Genomic DNA, 18,017 nt, shown 5'->3' with positions numbered 1-18,017 from the left:
TTGTAATGAAACACTTAGTTTTTTTTTATTTTTTACTTTTTATTGATATACACTCTTATGAAGGTTTCACATAAAAAAACAATGTGGTTACTACATTTACCCATATTATCAATATTACCCATATTACCCACCCATACCCCAATGCAGTCACTATCCATCAGTGCAGCAAGATGCCACAGATCCACTATGCCTTCTCTGTGCTACACTGTTCTTCCCGTGATCCCCCACACCATGTGTACTAAACATAATACCCCTCAATCCCCTTCTCCCTCCCTCCCCACCCACCCTCCCGCACCCCTCCCCTTTGGTAACCACTAGTTCCTTCTTGGAGTCTTATGAGTCTGCTGCTGTTTAGTTCCTTTAGTTTTGCTTCATTGTTACACACCACAAATGAGGGAAATCATTTGGCATTTGTCTTTCTCCACCTGGCTTGTTTCACTGAGCATAATGTCCTCCAGCTCCATCCATGGTTTTGTTTCTTTCTTATGGCCGAATAGTATTCCATTGTGTATATGTACCACGTCTTCTTTATCCATTCGTTTACTGATGGACACTTAGGTTGCTTCCATATCTTGCTATTGTAAAAAGTGCTGTGATAAACATAGGGTGCATATGTCTTTTTGAATCTGAGAAGTTGTATTCTTTGGGTAAATTCCAAGGAGTGGGATTCGCGAGTCAAATGGTATTTCTATTTTTAGAAATAGGAACCTCCGTATTGCTTTCCACAGTGGTTGAACTAGCTTACATTCCCACCAGCAGTGTAGGAGGGTTCCTCTTTCTCTGCATCCTTGCCAGCATTTGCTGTTCTTTGAAACACTTAGTTTTAAGTAACAAATTCATATCCAAAAACCAGCTAGATAGTATTCAGTATAAGTTGTTTTCATTTTTAGCTTCTTAAATTGCAACATGATTTTTCTAGCCATCATTTTGATTTTTTAGAGTATCAAGGAAATTATCTATAAATAAGTGCAGTGTGTCTTGTTTGATTTAGTTGTCTTGGCTCAACATTCTTTTAAATTTACTTTTTCTTAAAAAAGGGAGTTTTGCAATAGATGTTGAAATTGTAATTTTAAAAGTTAAGTTCTTACTGTCATCCTTTTAAGGCGAAAGTAATAGTAGGTGTTCCTATTCATTTATGTGCTGTCTCATTTTGAGGACCATCTCATTTATATTTGTTTTAGACATTTCCTTCCAAATCTTTTGTTGATTTCTTCTATACTTCCTCCAAAGATTAAACTATTTTACCTTTCTGTGATTCCATCCTAGGATATTGAGTTGATTTTAATGTTACTTAATCATATCTTATTAGTTTCCTAGGGCTGCCATAAGTGTACCACAGCTGGCTGGCTTCCTCAACAGAAATCTGTTCTCTGACAATACTGGAGGGTAGAAGCCTAGAATCTTGGTGATGGCAGGGCCATGCTACTCCAGAAGGCTGTAGGGAACCATCTCTTCTTGCTGCGTTCCTAGCTCGTGGTGGTTAGTTGCAGTCCTTGGCATTTCTTGACTTGTAGGTATATCCAATTTTTACTTCTGTTGACACATGGCCTTGTTCGTTCTGTGCCTTTGAATCCAAGTCTCCATCTTCTTTTAAACAAAAGTCATTGGATTTAGGGCCAATCCTAATCCAATATGACTTCAATTAATTTGTTTACACCTGCAAAGACCCCATTTCCAAACAAGATGACATTCTCAGGTGTCTGGATTAGGACTTCAACATAATTTTGGGGGGAACACAACCCATAGCATCTGTTGTGTGTAGTAACCAGTAATTTAATCAAGTATATTGTATTCTTTATTTTTACTTTTTCCATATATATGTATATATATACACACATACACACACACAGTATCTTTATAGTATTCTAAGTTTTAGTTACCCTTATAGCTCAGGCAGTAACATTGAATTCCAATATATATTGAAAATTATAATCATCGTGGTTACCATTGTGACTTACTTTTAAAATGTTAATGATTATTCCATTAAGAAAATTACACAAGTGAAAAAAAAAGGACTACTTCTAATTTAATTGTCACTGTATTAGTTCTGGTTCATTTTTATGTTCCCTTATAATAAATTGTCATAAAACACTGATACATAACCCTTGTTGGTAAATGTTCTTAGTGATTAGTAGTGGTGTTAAGGGAAGAGTAAATGTTCTATAAATATTTGTTGAGGATTAACTTTAGCTTGCTAGGCTTTTAGGGTATAGTTCTACAACTTGATACTATGTTTGATATGCAGAATTTTAATGACAGCTAGCTGTCTCATCTCAGAATTATATATCTTATTTGTCTGAACAATAATATATTGGTTGAAATAGCACATGATTCCTTTTGGAAAATGACATGAAATAAATCAAATATTGCTGTTGAAAAACTCTTATGAGTGTCTTTTTCTCTGGTAAGGCTAATAGATTCATCAGGTTTTAAATAACTTCTTTTAATTAATTTTTATTCAGAGATTACACATAAATTCTATACCCTTCTGAAATACCATTCACAGAAGATAAATTATTTATGTGGAGAAACTCTATTCTTATGGAATACCATTTCATAGAAGTGGTAGTCGGAACCATTTTTACCTTCTTCACTCCTGTTTACAGATTACTGTAGTTGTATTCCTAAAAAGGTTATAAAATTTTACCATACCTTCATTCTAGTATTAGTTTTCAACCCCAAATGCACATTTTTAATTACCCAGAGAGCTTTAAAAAAAATAAACGCCAACCCCTGAACCCCATCTGGGTATTGTCCTGAATGACCCATTGGGACCCACTGAAGATTTGGCAGAAAGATTTGACAGGAAGATTTTTACTGTTGTTATTGTTAATGTTAGTTCCTGATTCTAATATGCAACTAGGATTGTAACCCATATCCTGAAAATCTATTTTAAATATATATTCTAGTGTCTACTAAGATATTTTCATTTAAAACTTATATGATAATTGCTTTGGTACCTTATAAGACAACAGCTCACCTTACTATTGCTTTCAAATCTGAACTGCTCTGATCAGTCCGCTTTCTATTCCCTAGTCATGATAGATCTCAATATATACCATTGGAATGGACTAAATATCAAGTATTAAAACAAAAAAAATGTAAAGTTTAGCTGAACAATTCTGTAATCTATTACTTTGAACATACCTAAGTTCCTACATAAAATTATAAAAGTATGGAATTATTAATTGAAAGGTAAAATAACTTCTCCCAGGTATTTTAAATGGTATTTGTATTCTGATATTTACCATACATATACATATGAAAATGTGTGTTTTCTGATATTTACCATACATACACATATGATAATGTGACTCTCAAAAGTGTCTTGAATTGGAAAATAAATCATATAGTCACCCTATTCATAAACACACACACACAATTTAAAGAATTCTATAGTGAATACATGTGTATCTCCATATTACTTTTTTACCTCTTTCTTTTATGCCTTAGTTGTGGAATCATGTTACTTTTCAGTATGTGTTGATTACCTGTGTTGTTTTCTGACTTTGAAACTAAGCTCTCCTCATTTCTACACACTGTTCTATTGCTCAGTCATTCAATTTAAACATTTTTGGTGCTAGTATACCCAAGTGCTATTATAGATGAACAAGAAGACAGCTGTAGCAATAAGCAGATTTTCTAGGTTACAGAAATATTTGCTAATATATTGTTTATTTCTTTTCATTTTCGTTGTCCTTTACTCTTAGTGAAGCTTTGGTCTACCAACCTAGACAACTCAGTGGCAAGCATTGAGGCGAAGGCTAACGTGTGCTGTGTGAAATTCAGCCCGTCTTCTAGATACCATTTGGCTTTCGGCTGTGCAGGTAAGTAATAAAAGCAGATGTGTCTTTGCTGGTGGTTGAGTATCATGACTAGAATAGAAGAGCATTTGAAAACAGGTAACTTTCTTTGTTAGTTTGAATTTTGTTCTCATTACTAGACTAAATTAGAAGAATGCAGTATGCCATCATTAATCATTTATTGCTGTGCCTCAATTTCAGTATTCTGTCTCCCGTATTTAATACATAGAGATGTGGTTGTTGATTAAATTTGTTGCTGTTCCTCTAAGTCTTTGTATGCATGAGCATGCTTACTTATTCACAAGCTTAGGTAACCATGATGTTTAAAGAATTAAACTATATTGTATAGAATCCTGTTTTTTTTTAAATTATTAAAAGAAACCTATTCATTCTTTCAACAATTGTTTATTGAGTGCCTACTGTGAGGTACAAAGCACCTGCAGGGGCAGTGAATAGAACAGAATAAAGTCATGTATCATGGAATGCATGGTAATAGAGTAAGTACTCAAAAAATGTTAGCAATTATTATCACAGCAAAGAATTTTTGTTAAAGTATTGGCTATGGTGACCAAATATCTGGGTTTGCCTAGGGCAGTCCTTATACTTACTGTACCATACAGTCACTATTACCGCATTCTTTAATTCTCCAAGTGTTATGGGTTGGAAGATAAATCATATGGTCACCCTACTCTTAATTCCTTTTGTCTTCTATATCTGTTTTCCTTGTCGAATATTTACTGCAACAGTGAACACCTGTAATTTAACTTCTGCATTGTGAAATCTCTTTGATTCTTTTTTTATCGAGAATCTGTTTTTCTTGTAAGTTAGGACCATATTATAAATATATCACCCTTTAAAAAGGAAAAGCACAATTTAAACCCTAATTTGTCATTACTTCTTTTTCTTATCTCAATTTATTATTTATTTCAGTTTGATACTGATATAATTTTATAGTTAAATTACAGTAGGGTATGGTCTAACATATATATATGTGGGTAGAAATCTCTTTCCATTAACATGGAATATTTTTCCATGATGAAGTGATATTCTTTTTAATTCAGACCTACTGTTCTCTTAGTTAAATCCCTGTTTTGACTAGAAATGTGGCCTTGGGCAAGTTGATTAACTTCTCTCCCCAAGGTCCTTATCTTTAAAACAGAGTAGCCCTTTGGGGCTCTTAAGATCAAAGGAAGATGTTATGTGTGAAGCTCTTATAATGTGGTGCCCAATAGTTGTTCAGTTTTCTTTTAATTATTAATATTTTATCATGCATTTATTAAAATTGTTTATTGACTTTTAATGTTAGTCTATTTTATAAACACTCATTAACCATTGGTCGTCATTTATGAATAGAACTTACTATCAATATTTAATATGTACATATGCCAGGTATGATCATCTTCAAAGTTTCTCCTTTGTATAAAAGGGAAACCTATTTTAAAAATGCTTTGGCTATCCGACAAGCATTCTGCCCCCACCATTTAAAATTTTAATACGTTTCTTAATTTTTACATTTATTTTTCCATGTAAGCTTTAATATTTGTATTTTCCTAATTCTAAAAAATGTTATTTTGGGATTCTCATCTAAACTGCATTGTATTTATTTGTTATTTATTTATTTTTTTGAGAGGGCATCTCTCATATTTATTGATCAAATAGTTGTTAACAGCAATAAAATTCTGTATAGGGGACTCAATGCACAATCATTAATCCACCCCAAGCCTAATTCCCATCAGTCTCCGATCTTCTGAAGCATATTTATTTGTTAATTTTGGAACTGATATTATTAAGATAGTATGTCTTTCCACAAAGTTACATGAGGTATCTTATTTTGTTTTATTTTCTTTCAGATTTTATAGTTTACTTCATTTAGGTTCTAGACCTTCCTAGTTAATATTTTTCTATGCATGTTTTACTTTTTACCATTTTAAATAAAATATTTTTTCACTTCTTATTTTTGGTACTGTTCACTAAGAGTAGATAGATTAAAAACTGTTGGTATTTTGGTATTTGTGTTATATCTGGACACCTTACAAATTTTTCTTACTAAATATAGTAGTTTTTCATTAAAGTCTTTTGGATTATGTATTTGTACTTCATTGTAGCCAAAAGTGATGGTTGTATTTCTCCTTTTCCAATGATTTATTATTCTCTTCTTACAAGGCATTGTTTATTTTAGTTACTTTGTCCCCAACTGTTTGATTTAGTTGAATGGGCTTAGGTGTTCCACTGGTTATGGTATCTGTTTTTAGAAAATAGTCTTTATTAAATTCAAATCATTTATTTTACTGTTTCTTAAGAGTAACTTCAGTATTTTATCAAGTGCCTTTTTAGCATCAGTTGATCTAATCCTGTGGTTTAATTTTCTGATATAGTGAACTATGCTTATATATTTTCTAATATTGAATTTGTTTCTAGAATAAAACTTGTTTGAGCAGAATGTGGAATTATTTTTATAAATTGCTGCATTTCATGTCTGGTGTCTTTATATCTATATCTGTAAATTGATGTATAGTTCTGTCTCTTTTTTAACCTTTCTTACTGTCAGCATTTTGTAGTTTTCAGTACACAAGTTGTGAACTTCTCTTGTTTATTTATTCATAAATATTTTATTAATTTTAGATCTATTGTGAATGAACTTGTTTTCTTAATTTTCAGATTGTTGCTAGTGTACAGAAATACAATCAGTTTTTGCATGGATCTTGTCTGCAGTTTTGCTGCTTTTGTATATTTTTTTCCTCATAATTTTATTGTGGGTTTCTTGGGATTTTCTATTTTGAGCATCATATCATCTATGAATTAAAACAATGTATTTCTTCCTTTTCTATGTTAATGCCTTCTTGCTTTGTTGCATGAGTAAAGAGCTCATAAACAATGTGGAATGGAAATGGAAGGAGTTTTCTTACCTTAGAGCAGGAAGAAAGCACCCCGTCCTTCACAAGTGTGACATTAGCTGGGAGTTTTCTGTAGATACCCTTCATCAGATTAAGTTTTATACTATTCCTGGTTTGCTAAGAGTATTATGAATGAGTGTTGGATTTTGTCAAATTCTTTTTCTGCCTCTGTTGAGATAATCTAGGGGTTTATGTCTTACATTGTAATAATATGGGCTATTTCATTATTCTTTATTTTTTTTTGTTTTTAATGTTAAACCAATATTCCATTCCTGGGAAAAATTCGTCTTGGCCATAGTATGAAATCATTTTCATATAATCCTGGATTCGGTTTGCTAATATCTTACATATTTTTGTAGATATTTGCCTGTAGCTTTCTTTTCTTAAGATGTTTACTGACTTTGATAGGAAAGTACTCTTGGCCTCATAGAATGAGTTGGGAAGTGCTTCTTCCTTTGTTTACTGAGTGAGTTTATAAAGGACTAGTAGTATTTCTTCTTTAAATATTTGATGGAACTTATCAGTGAAGCTCTTTGGAGTTGGGCTTTTTTTTTTTTGTGGGAAGATTAAAATTGCTATGTCAGTTTCTTTACTTCTTACCCTATTCAGATTTTCTATTTCTTCTTGAAGTCATTTATAGTAGTTACTGTCCTAGGAATTTTTAAATTTAATTTTTGAAATTTGTTGTTATACAGTTCATAACATTCTCTTACAATCTTTTTGGTTTCTGTAGTGTCAGTAGTAATGCCGCCTCTTTAATTCCTGACTGTTTATTTGTGACTTCTCCTTTTTCTTCTTGGTAGGTCTAGCTAAATATTTGTCAGTTTCTTCAAGGCATGTGTATATGGGGACTGGGTATGGGTGGGAGGTGTTTCAGACCAGAACCCTATACATTTCCACTGTTCTTAATGTTATTACCCAAACTTACTTGTCAGAAGGGTTGGAGATCTGTATAGATAGGCCAAGAAAGCTGTTATTTCTTTCTTGGTCTTTAGAACAAATATTGAGATAAAGATCTATTGAAATCATGAACATGATGCCATTGCTCTAATGAAAGTGTCGGAAAGCTTTCACTGTAACTGCCAGAAGGCTAGAAAGAGGACCCTGGAACTCTACAGCAGAGGACCTCCTTTTTAATGATGCTGGCAACAGAAATATCCTCAGCAAAATGTCCATCTTTCAGATCTTACATGAGTTCATCCCATTGGTGGAATGCAATTCACGTCTAGAAGCATAACTGTGAGGGGATCTGAGCAATAGAGTTTTTAATTTTTCATCTTACATAGACTATGACTCCTAAAATTGGCCCTATCCAGAGCAATGTGGTGTGTGATATGAATTAAGGACTAATTTTCCTGGCTTTGAAATAGGGGTTTCCTGGCTTTGAAATTGAGCAAAGCATTAATGAAGCCAATAGTCTTTACTTTATTCACTGTTTTTAATTGTACCTTGTACTTATTGAAACATTCCCTTAATCAGAAGAAATACCTTTACTACTAGGAAACAGTGACTGGTTTTGAACCATTTAGAACTGAAACATTTCTTAGAATGTAGACTATTATCAAATGGCACTCTTAACTGTAAAACATCATTTTCTCTTTAGCTGTATACCATTTATTCTATCACTGAGAGTAGTACAGAATCATATGCATAGTGTGTGGCTTATTAAATAACATTTGTGGGGATGAATTTGACATTAGGAATGGGCTGTAAATTTTAAACTTTGCTTTTGGAGTTATGAGAAATACAGTTTGACTTCCTGTTGCACTGGCACTGTGGACAGGGATGCATCATGCTAATTCTAGGCTTTCCTGCCTACCTCTGTTTATTCCTTGTATTTCTGTCTGGTACAATGAATTCATTTCCCTGGGTGCTGTTACTCATTATTTTGCTCTTTTACCTTTTACCATAATATATAAAGATGTCTAGTACTTTTTTTTTTTTTTACTGGAGCTTACAGCATGAAAAGTTTCTGAGGTACACTTAATAATTCACAAGCATTTCTCAAAATATCAAATCTAAGCCATAGTCCCTTGCAAATAGTTACCTACTTTTAAACTGCCATTTTTGTTACTGAAGAAAAGCCTTTAACTTTTTTTATTAGCTTTAGATTTTTTTATACAATTTTTTTTATTAAGGTATTACTGATATACACTCTTATGAAGGTTTCACATGAAAAACAATGTGGTTACTGCATTCACCCGTATTATTGAGTCCCCCCCATACCCCATGGCAGTCACTGTCCAAGTGGAGTAAGATGCCACAGAGTCACTACTTGTCTTCTCTGTGCTGCACTGTCTTCCCCATGATCTCCCCCAAAACATATATACTAATCATAATACCCCTCAATCCCCTTCTCCCTCCCTCCTCACCTGTTCTCCCCATCCCTCCCCTTTAGTAACCACTAGTCCATTATTGGAGTTTGTGAGACTGCTGCTGTTTTGTTCCTTCAGTTTTGCTTCCTTGTTGTACGCTACAAATGAGAGAAATCATTTGGTACTTTCTCCGCCTGGCTTATTTCACTGAGCATGATAACCTCCAGCTCCATCCATGTTCTTGGAAATGGTAGGATTTGTTTCTTTCTAATGGCAGAATAGTATTCCATTGTGTATATGTACCACATCTTCTTTATCCATTTATCTACTGATGGACACTTAGGTTGCTTCCATATCTTGGCTATTGTAAAAAGTGCTGCAGTAAACATAGGGGTGCATATGTCTTTTTGAATCTGAGAACTTTTATTCTTTGAGTAAATTCCTAGGAGTAGAATTCCCAGGTCAAATGTTATTTCTATTTTTAGTTTTTTGAGGAACCTCCATATTGCTTTCCACAATGTTTGAACTAGTTTACGTTCCCACCAGCAGTGTAGGAGGGTTCCCCTTTCTCCACATCCTCGCCTACATTTGTTGTTCTTAGTCTTTTCGATGCTGGCCATCCTAACTGGTGTGAGGTGATATCTCAGAATGGTTTTAATTTGCATTTCTCTAATGATTAGCGATGTGGAGCATCTTTTCATGTGCCTGTTGGCCATCTGAATTCTTCTTTGGAGAATTGTCTGTTCATATTGTCAACCCACTTTTTACTCGGGTAATTGTCTTTTGGTAGTTGAGGCATGTGAGTTCTTTATATATTTTGGATGTTAACCCCTTGTCAGATACGTCATTTACAAATACATTCTCCCATACTGTAGGATGCCTTTTTGTTCTGCTGATGGTGTCCTTTGCTGTACAGAAGCTTTTTAGCTTGATGTAGTCCCATATGTTCATTTTTTATTTTGTTTCCCTTGCCCAGGGAGATACATTCAGGAAAAAGTTGTTCATGTTTATATTCAGGAGATTTTTGCCCATGTGGTCTTCTAAGAGTTTTATGGTTTCATGACTTACATTCAGGTTTTGATCCATTTCAAGTTTACTTATGTGTATGGGGTTAGGCAGTAATCCAGTTTCATTCTCTTACATGTAGTTGTCCAATTTTGCCAATACTAGTTGTTGAAGAGACTGTCATTACCCCATTGTATGTCCATGTCTCCTTTATCATATATTAATTAACCATATATGCTTGGGTTTATATCATGGCTCTCTAGTCTGTTCCATTGATCTATGGCTCTGTTCTTGTGCCAGTACCAAATTGTCTTGATTACTGTGGCTTTGTAGTAGAGCTTGAAGTTGGGGAGTGTAATCCCTCCAGCTTTATTCTTCCTTCTCAGGATTGCTTTGGATATTCAGGGTCTTTTGTGGTTCCATATAAATTTTAGAATGATTTGCTCTAGTTCATTGAAGAATGCTATTGGTATTTTGATAGGAATTGCATTGAATCTGTAGATTGCTTTAGGTAGGAAGGCCATTTTGACAATATTCTTCCTATACAGGAGCATGGGATGTATTTTCTTTATTGGTATCTTCTTTAATTTCTTTCATAAGTATCTTGTAGTTTTCAGGGTATAGCTCTTTCACTTCCTTAGTTAGGTTTATTCCTAGGTATTTTATTTTTTTTTTATGTAATTGTGAATGTAATTGTTTTCCTGATTTCTCTTTCTGCTAGTTTGTCATTAGTGTATAGGAATGCAACAAATTTCTGCATATTAATTTTGTATCCCTCTACTTTGCTAAATTCAGACATTAGATCTAGTAGTTTTGGAGTGGATTCTTTAGGATTTTTTATGTACAATATCATGTCATCTGTGAACAGTGACATTTTAACTTCTTCTTTACCAATCTGGATGTCTTTTATTTCTTTGTGTTGTCTGATTGCTGTGGCTAGGACCTCCAGAACTATGTTGAATAAAAGTGGGGAGAGTGGGCATCCTTGTCTTGTTCCTGATCTTAAAGGAAGAGCTTTCAGCTTCTCACTGTTAAGTATGTTGTTGGCTGTGGGTTTGTCATATATGGCCTTTATTATGTTGAGGTACTTGCCCTCTATACCCCTTTTGTTGAGATTTTTATCGTGAATGAATATTGAATTTTGTCAAATGATTTTTGGGGATCTGTGGAGGTGGTCATGTGGTTTTTGTCCTTTTTGTTGATGTGGTGTATGATATTGATGGATTTTCTAATATTGTACCATCCTTGCATCCCTGGAATAAATCCTTCTTGATCATGATGGATGATCTTTTTGATGTATTTTTGAATTCGGTTTGCTAATATTTTATTGAGTATTTTTGCATCTATGTTCATCAGGGATATTGGTCTGTAATTTTCTTCGTTTGTGTTGTCTACCTGGTTTTGGTATTAGAGTGATGCTGGCCTCGTAGAATGAGTTTGGGTGTATTCCCTCCTCTTTTACTTTTTTGGAAAACTTTAAGGAGGTTGGGTATTAGGTCTTCACTAAATGTTTGATAAAATTCAATGATGAAGCCATCTCGTCCCGGGGTTTTGTTCTTAGTTAGTTTTTTGATTACCAATATAATTTCATTGCTGGTAATCGGTTTGTTCAGATTTTCTGTTTCTTTCTGGGTCAACCTTGGACGGTTGTTTTTTTCTAGAAAATTGTCTATTTCTTCTAGGTAATGCAGTGTGCTGCAAAACATTTTTCGTAGTATTCTCTAATAATTCTTTGTATTTCTGTGGTGTCCATAGTGATTTTTCTTGTCTCATTTCTGATTCTGTTTATGTGTGTAGACTCTCTTTTTTTCTTGATAAGTCTGGCTAGGGGGTTATCTATTTTGTTTATTCTCTCAAAGAAGCAGCTTCTGCTTTCATTGATTCTTTCTATATTCTTCCTGATTTTATACATTTCCATTCTAATCTTTATTATGTCCCTCCTTCTACTGACTTTGGACCTCATTTGTTCTTCTTTTTCTATTTTCATTAATTAAGAGTTTTAACTGTTCATATGGGATTGTTCTTCTTTCCTGAGGTAGGCCTGTGTTGCAGTATACTTCCTTCCCTCTTAGCACAGCCTTCACTGCGTCCCAAAGGTTTTTCATTGTTGAATCATTGTCATTTGTCTCCATTTATTGCTTGATCTCTGTTTTTATTTGGTTACTATCCATTTGGTTATTCAGGAGCATGTTGTTAGGCCTCCAAATGTATGTGAGCTTTTTCATTTTCTTTGTGTAATTTCTAGATTCACACCTTTTTGATCTGAGAAGCTGGTTGGTACAATTTCAGTCTTTTTGAATTTACTGAGGCTCTTTTTGTGGCCTAGTGTATAATCTATTCTTAAAAATGTTACATGTGCACTTGAGAAGAATGTGTATCCTTCTGCTTTTGGATGGAGTGTTCTGTAGATGTCTGTTAGGTCCATGTGTTCTAATGTGTTGTTCAGTGCCTCTGCCTCCTTACTTATTTTCTGTCTGGTTTATCTGTCCTTTGGAGTGAGTGGAGTGTTGAAGTCTCCTAGAATCAGTCAGTACATTGCATTGTATTTCCCCCTTCAATTCTGTTAGTATTTGTTTCATATATGTAGGTGCTCCTATGTTGGGAGCATAAATATTTATAATGGTTATATCCTCTTGTTGGACTGACCCCTTTATCATTATGTAGTGTCCTTCTTTGTCTTTTGTTACTTTCTTTGTTAAGAAGTCTATTTTATCTGATACAAGTACTTCAAGTCCTGCTTTTTTCTCTCTATTAGTTGCATGAAAAATCTTTTCCATCCCTTCACCTTTAGTCTGTGTATGTCTTTGGGTTTGAAATGAGTCTCTTGTAGGCATCATATAGATGGGTCTTGTTTTTTTATCCATTCAGTGATTCTCTATCTTGATTGGTGTATTCAGACCATTTACATTTAGGGTAATTATGTATAGATATGTACGTATTGCCATTGCAGGCTTTAGGTTCATGGTTACCAAAGATTCAAGGGTAACTTCCTTATTATCTAACAGTCTAACTAGACTCATTTAGTATGCTTTTACAAACAGAATCTAAAGGTTCTTTTTTTCCCTTCTTTTTCTTCTTCCTCCATTTGTTATATATTAGGTGTCATATTCTGTACTTCTTGTCTATCCCTTGACTGACTTTGGGGCTAGTTCATTTAATTTTGCATCTGCTTAGTAATTAATTGTTCTACTTCCTTTACTGTAGTTTTATTTCCTCTGGTGATAGCTATTTAGCCTTATGAACACTTCCTTCTATAGCAGTCCCTCTAAAATACACTATAGCGATGGTTTGTGGGAGGTAAATTCTCTCAGCTTTTGCTTATCTGGAAATTATTTAATCCCTCCTTCAAATTTAAATGATAATCTTGCTGGGAGAGTATTCTTGATTCGAGGCCCTTCTCCTTCATTGCATTAAATGTATCATGCCACTCCCTTCTGGCCTGTAATGTTTCTGTTGAGAAGTCTGATGACAGCCTGATGGTCTTTCCTCTGTATGTGATCTTTCATCTCTCTCTGGCTACTTTTAATAGTCTGTCCTTATCCTTGATCTTTGTCATTTTATTATATGTCTTGGTGTTATCTTCCTTGGGTCCCTTGTGTTGAGAGATCTGTGCATTTTCATGGCTTGAGAGACTATCTTCTTCCCAAGATTGGGGAAGTTTTCAGCAATTACCTCCTCAAAGACATTTCTATCCCTTTCTCTCTCTTCTCTTCTTCTTATACCCGTATAACACAAATACTGTTCCATTTGGCTTGGTCGCACAGTTCTTTCAATATTCTTTCATTCCTAGAGATCCTTTTTTCTCTCTGTGCCTCAGCTTTGTAGTCCTCTTCTCTAATTTGTATTCCAGTTACTGTCTCCTACACTATATGTAATCTGCTTTTAAATCCCTCCATTTTATGTTGCATTTCTGAAATTGTATTGTGTAATGATTGAATCTCTGTCCAGAGTTCTTCCCTGAGTTCTTGAATATTTTTCTGTACCTCCATGAGCATGTTTATGATTTTTATTTTGAAATCTCAGTTTCACTTGACCCTTTTTCTGGTGTTTGTGGGATTTGGGTTTGAACTAGGTTCCTTTGACATTTCATATTTGTATGTGGTGTCCTCTAGTCCCCAGAAGCTCTACTCTCTGGAGCTGCTCAGCCCCTGGAGCGATTTTGGGGGTCACAGGAGAGCTCCTCTGGTGCCTGTGGGGATAAAAAAAAGCTGTTTCCTGCTTCCTGGCTGCTATGCCTGTCTCCACTGCCAGAACCAGTGGGCTAAGCACACAGGTGTAAGCCTGTATGCTTTTCATTTGTAACTACCATAGGTGGTCCTTCTCTCTGACTGGCCTGACGCCAGGGCAGGGGCTGCCGGTTTGCGAGTCAGTGTGGGCTGGCCAGGCGGCATGTGCACCAGGCTGCATATCATGGTGGGGGCCTTGGAGCTGTTTATCCATCCAGGGGGATGGAGTGCCTGAACCTCCTGAAAGTTCCCAAACTTCTGGGCCGAGTGCACGTGGACAATTTCATCCACCTGTCCTTTCTCCTGAGCAATAAGCTCTGCAATCCTTGCCCCTTTAGCAGCCCTCTTGCTGTTAGGAAGTCTTTCAGACTGCCCACCTTTCTTTTGTCCCAGAACAGCTGGATGTGGATCCTTAGTTCCCACAAGCAGCTGGAATCTCAGTCTCTCCAGGTATTCCACCTGTCTTAGCTTTCCAACTCCACTAATCTCCAGAGCACTCTGCAATGTAGGTTTGTGCTCCAAGAGCAGATCTCCAGGCCTGGGTGTTCAGTAGTTCTAGGCCTCCACTCCCTCCCTGCTTTGTTTCTCTTCCTCCCACCAGTGAGGTGGGGTGGGGGAAGGGCTTGGGTCCCATCAGCTCACGGCTTTGGTACGTTACTCTATTCTGTGAGGTCAGTTCTTTTTTCCAGGTGTATGCAGTCTTGCGCAGCCTTCTTTCCTGTTGCTCTTTCAGGATTAGTTGTATTAGTTTTATTTTTGTATTATATGTGGTTTTAGGAGAAGACCCCTGTCTCACCTCTTACATCATCTTTCAAAAGTCTTTAACTTTTAAGCCATTTAAAATCTATTCTTAAGGCCTGAGATTATCTGAAGCATGTTTTTACCAGAAGATACTGTAACATTTGTAACATAAGTGTAAATGTGTTTATTAATTGTCTTACTTGATTATTACATGATGTCTTCTTTTTGAGTAAGAAAAAAAAATTAGAAACACAATTTTTCTTCAGTTTATCTACTCTAAAGCCAGTTTGGGAGAGCATTGTAAGACTAAAGTAAAAAGAATTCCCAGCAATCTGTGGTTTTAATAGAATATTAGAGTTGCTTGCATACTAACTTGAAGCATCTTGAAATTTTTTAGACTGTAACTAGTATAACAGATAGGATTTATGGGTACTTTAAAAACATTCTCTCTAAATTAATAATAGTTTTTTTCCCCTGAAATTAGTGATATAAATCAAAGGTAAAATTAGTATTATTTTGATTCAGGGGTGGCATTTATGCTGATAACATTCACTGGGAAAGAATACTGTTCCTAGAACAACAGGAATTCTGAAACATTTTATTTAACTCTATTATCAGTAAACATTTTTAGCTCTGGTTAGTGTATAAACTCTTTGTTACTCAGTAAACTAAGCAGTTCATACACATAAACACATCCCATTTGTTTTCCCATTTTCAATACTTAGTAGTTTTTGTGATTTGCTGTAGGATAACTCTTAAACAAAAGGAAAAAATAATCTTTTTTGGTTATTTGGTTGATTAATTTATTTTTAAACAACAGTATTATATCTCTTACTCTAAAACTTTTGGTGGCGTCTCATCATTTAAAGAATAAATATAGACTCCATAGCTCTCTGCTCTAAGGTCTCTATAATTGGCTTCACTATTCCTTATTCTTTGTTCATGTTTACTCTTTGAAAATACTTGCTCCAAAGAATTTTTATAGAGCTCCTTCCATAAAGATTTCTTGATTTTCAGTAAAGCTAACTGAAGCTATCTTACATATCATCCACTTTAAAAAATTTATGTGATCATTTAAAAATTGTTTATATTTAATTAAACACATAGTGCAAAATGTTACAGATAAAGCTTAAGCTTCCCTTAATCAGACATTAATAATCTACCTTCTCAAAGGTGCTGCTGTTAATGTTTTATGGGTATCTTTCCATATAGACAGATATTTAGTATTTTTTTGAGGAATCTAATAGATATTTTTCTTCACTTGGAACAGTATTTTTTCTTTTTTTGAATCAGGATGGATTCTAAAAGATACGTTTATACTATATAAAACACAATTTAAAAATAACTTTAGCTCTCTGAAGTCAATTTATGGACTGCCTTATATATACTATATATGTGTGTTTGTGGATATATATATACACACATATACATATTTACTACCCTCCCCACATCACAGTCACCAAAACATAATTATAATTTATTCTCTCTAACTTAAGAACCTGGTGTTTAGCTTAAGGAGCTATGAAACCTAATTTAGTTCACCTTGTAGAGTTAACATGGAGAAGCTTGAGTAAGGGGATATGTAAGTGCTTGGGGTACCTTTTATTATTTTTTAATAAAAATAATAGTTTCTTTCCCCTGGAAATTAGTGATATAAATCAAAGGTAAAATTAGTATTATTTTGATTTTATTATTTTTTAATAAAAATAATAAAACTTATTAAATAAGTTTTCCCATTTTAAGTAATCAGAAACATTTTAGGTTGGTCAGGTTCTTGAATTTGCCTTGTCTTTTATTTTATAATGAAGTTGCCATTGAGGGTGATGTCTTTTTCTTCACATTTAAATTAAATGTCTAAATATTTATTTAATAAATCCTGATGAGTGTCATAGCATTCATGAGCATGTGTCTCAGTTATCTGTACTGCATTGATAATGTTGGGAAATGAATATCAAAGATATTTCATTTTCAAGTTTCCAAGTAGTTTGAGTGAATTCAAGTGAAAGTAGCATGTATAAAGCCAGTATTAGACAAGAAACAAATTTTTCTATTACTTTATAATAAAAAAAATCTACTTTTGAGAGTGTTAGAATCTAAAAACAACTTTGAAGTACCTGGTAATTCTTTCACCTATTTATATCTGTCTACCTTCAGCCTGTAAGTAGCACTTTGTCTAGATCTTCTAAAAATATGGGCTTCACAGGGCATTTTATATTTTTATTAAATGTAGAGATATTTTAAAGTCAGACATCTATTATTCAGCTGTTACTAATATAATAGACATGTTATCCTTATTCATTTTTTTGAAACTAATACTGCATAAGTACTACAGATACTTGGGAAGTATGAAATATCTGATGGAATTTCTAGGGAAACCATTGAAATAATAGAACTAAAATACAAATTCCAAACTATCATTGGAATGGGAGGAAAGAATAGAATATTTGGCTAATCTAAAAGAAAGCAAGAAAGGAAAGAAGAAAAAAAGCATAGAAAATTTGGGATAATTAAGAAACAGAAAATAAGCTGATAGTTAGAAACTCAAATATATTTAATTATAGTAAATGGAAAAGGCCTATGGCTCTAAGTAGAAGGCAAACACTAGCAGACTAGTTAAAATATTCAAAGTGCAATAACACACTTTTTATGAGAGGCATATTTAAAATAAGGATAAAGAAAGGGCAATAAAACAGTTTCATTGTGGTACAGGAGTAGATATTGGTGAAGCAGAACCAGAAAGACTCACAAATGTATAGATGTTTGACACCTGGTAGAGATTATATTACATAGGAGTTTGGAAAATATGAAATTTTCATACTTATAATTGGAATGGGAAAATGACACTGTAATTCTACCTCTTGTAATATACAAAATGAATTCCATGTAACCAAACAACGTAAGTGTAAACAACAAAACTCTGAAGTTTTTGGAAGATAAGAGAGAATGTCTTCATGATCTTATGAAAAGAAAGACTTTAAGATATAAAAAGAATCAATCATGATAAATTTGTCTACAATAAAATTAAAAACTAAT

At 34.1% G+C, this 18,017-nt stretch overlaps 1 protein-coding gene across 6 annotated transcripts in view; it reads left to right on the top strand.

Moving 5' to 3' along the window:
• The window catches only part of COP1 (COP1 E3 ubiquitin ligase), a 218,696-nt gene that overhangs the window by 131,170 nt on the left and 69,509 nt on the right, over positions 1-18,017 (top strand). For all 6 annotated transcript variants that reach the window (XM_073216792.1, XM_073216794.1, XM_073216796.1 and 3 more), the window contains one exon: positions 3,711-3,827. In XM_073216792.1, the coding sequence (XP_073072893.1) occupies positions 3,711-3,827 (117 nt within the window). The remainder of the gene's footprint in view (positions 1-3,710; positions 3,828-18,017) is intronic.

Source organism: Manis javanica, chromosome 11 (genome assembly GCF_040802235.1).
Source record: "Manis javanica isolate MJ-LG chromosome 11, MJ_LKY, whole genome shotgun sequence".
Classification (NCBI taxonomy): Eukaryota; Metazoa; Chordata; class Mammalia; order Pholidota; family Manidae; genus Manis; species Manis javanica.
The sequence above is the reverse complement of the archived record's forward strand: the minus strand, read 5'-3'. Positions and strand labels throughout refer to the sequence as shown.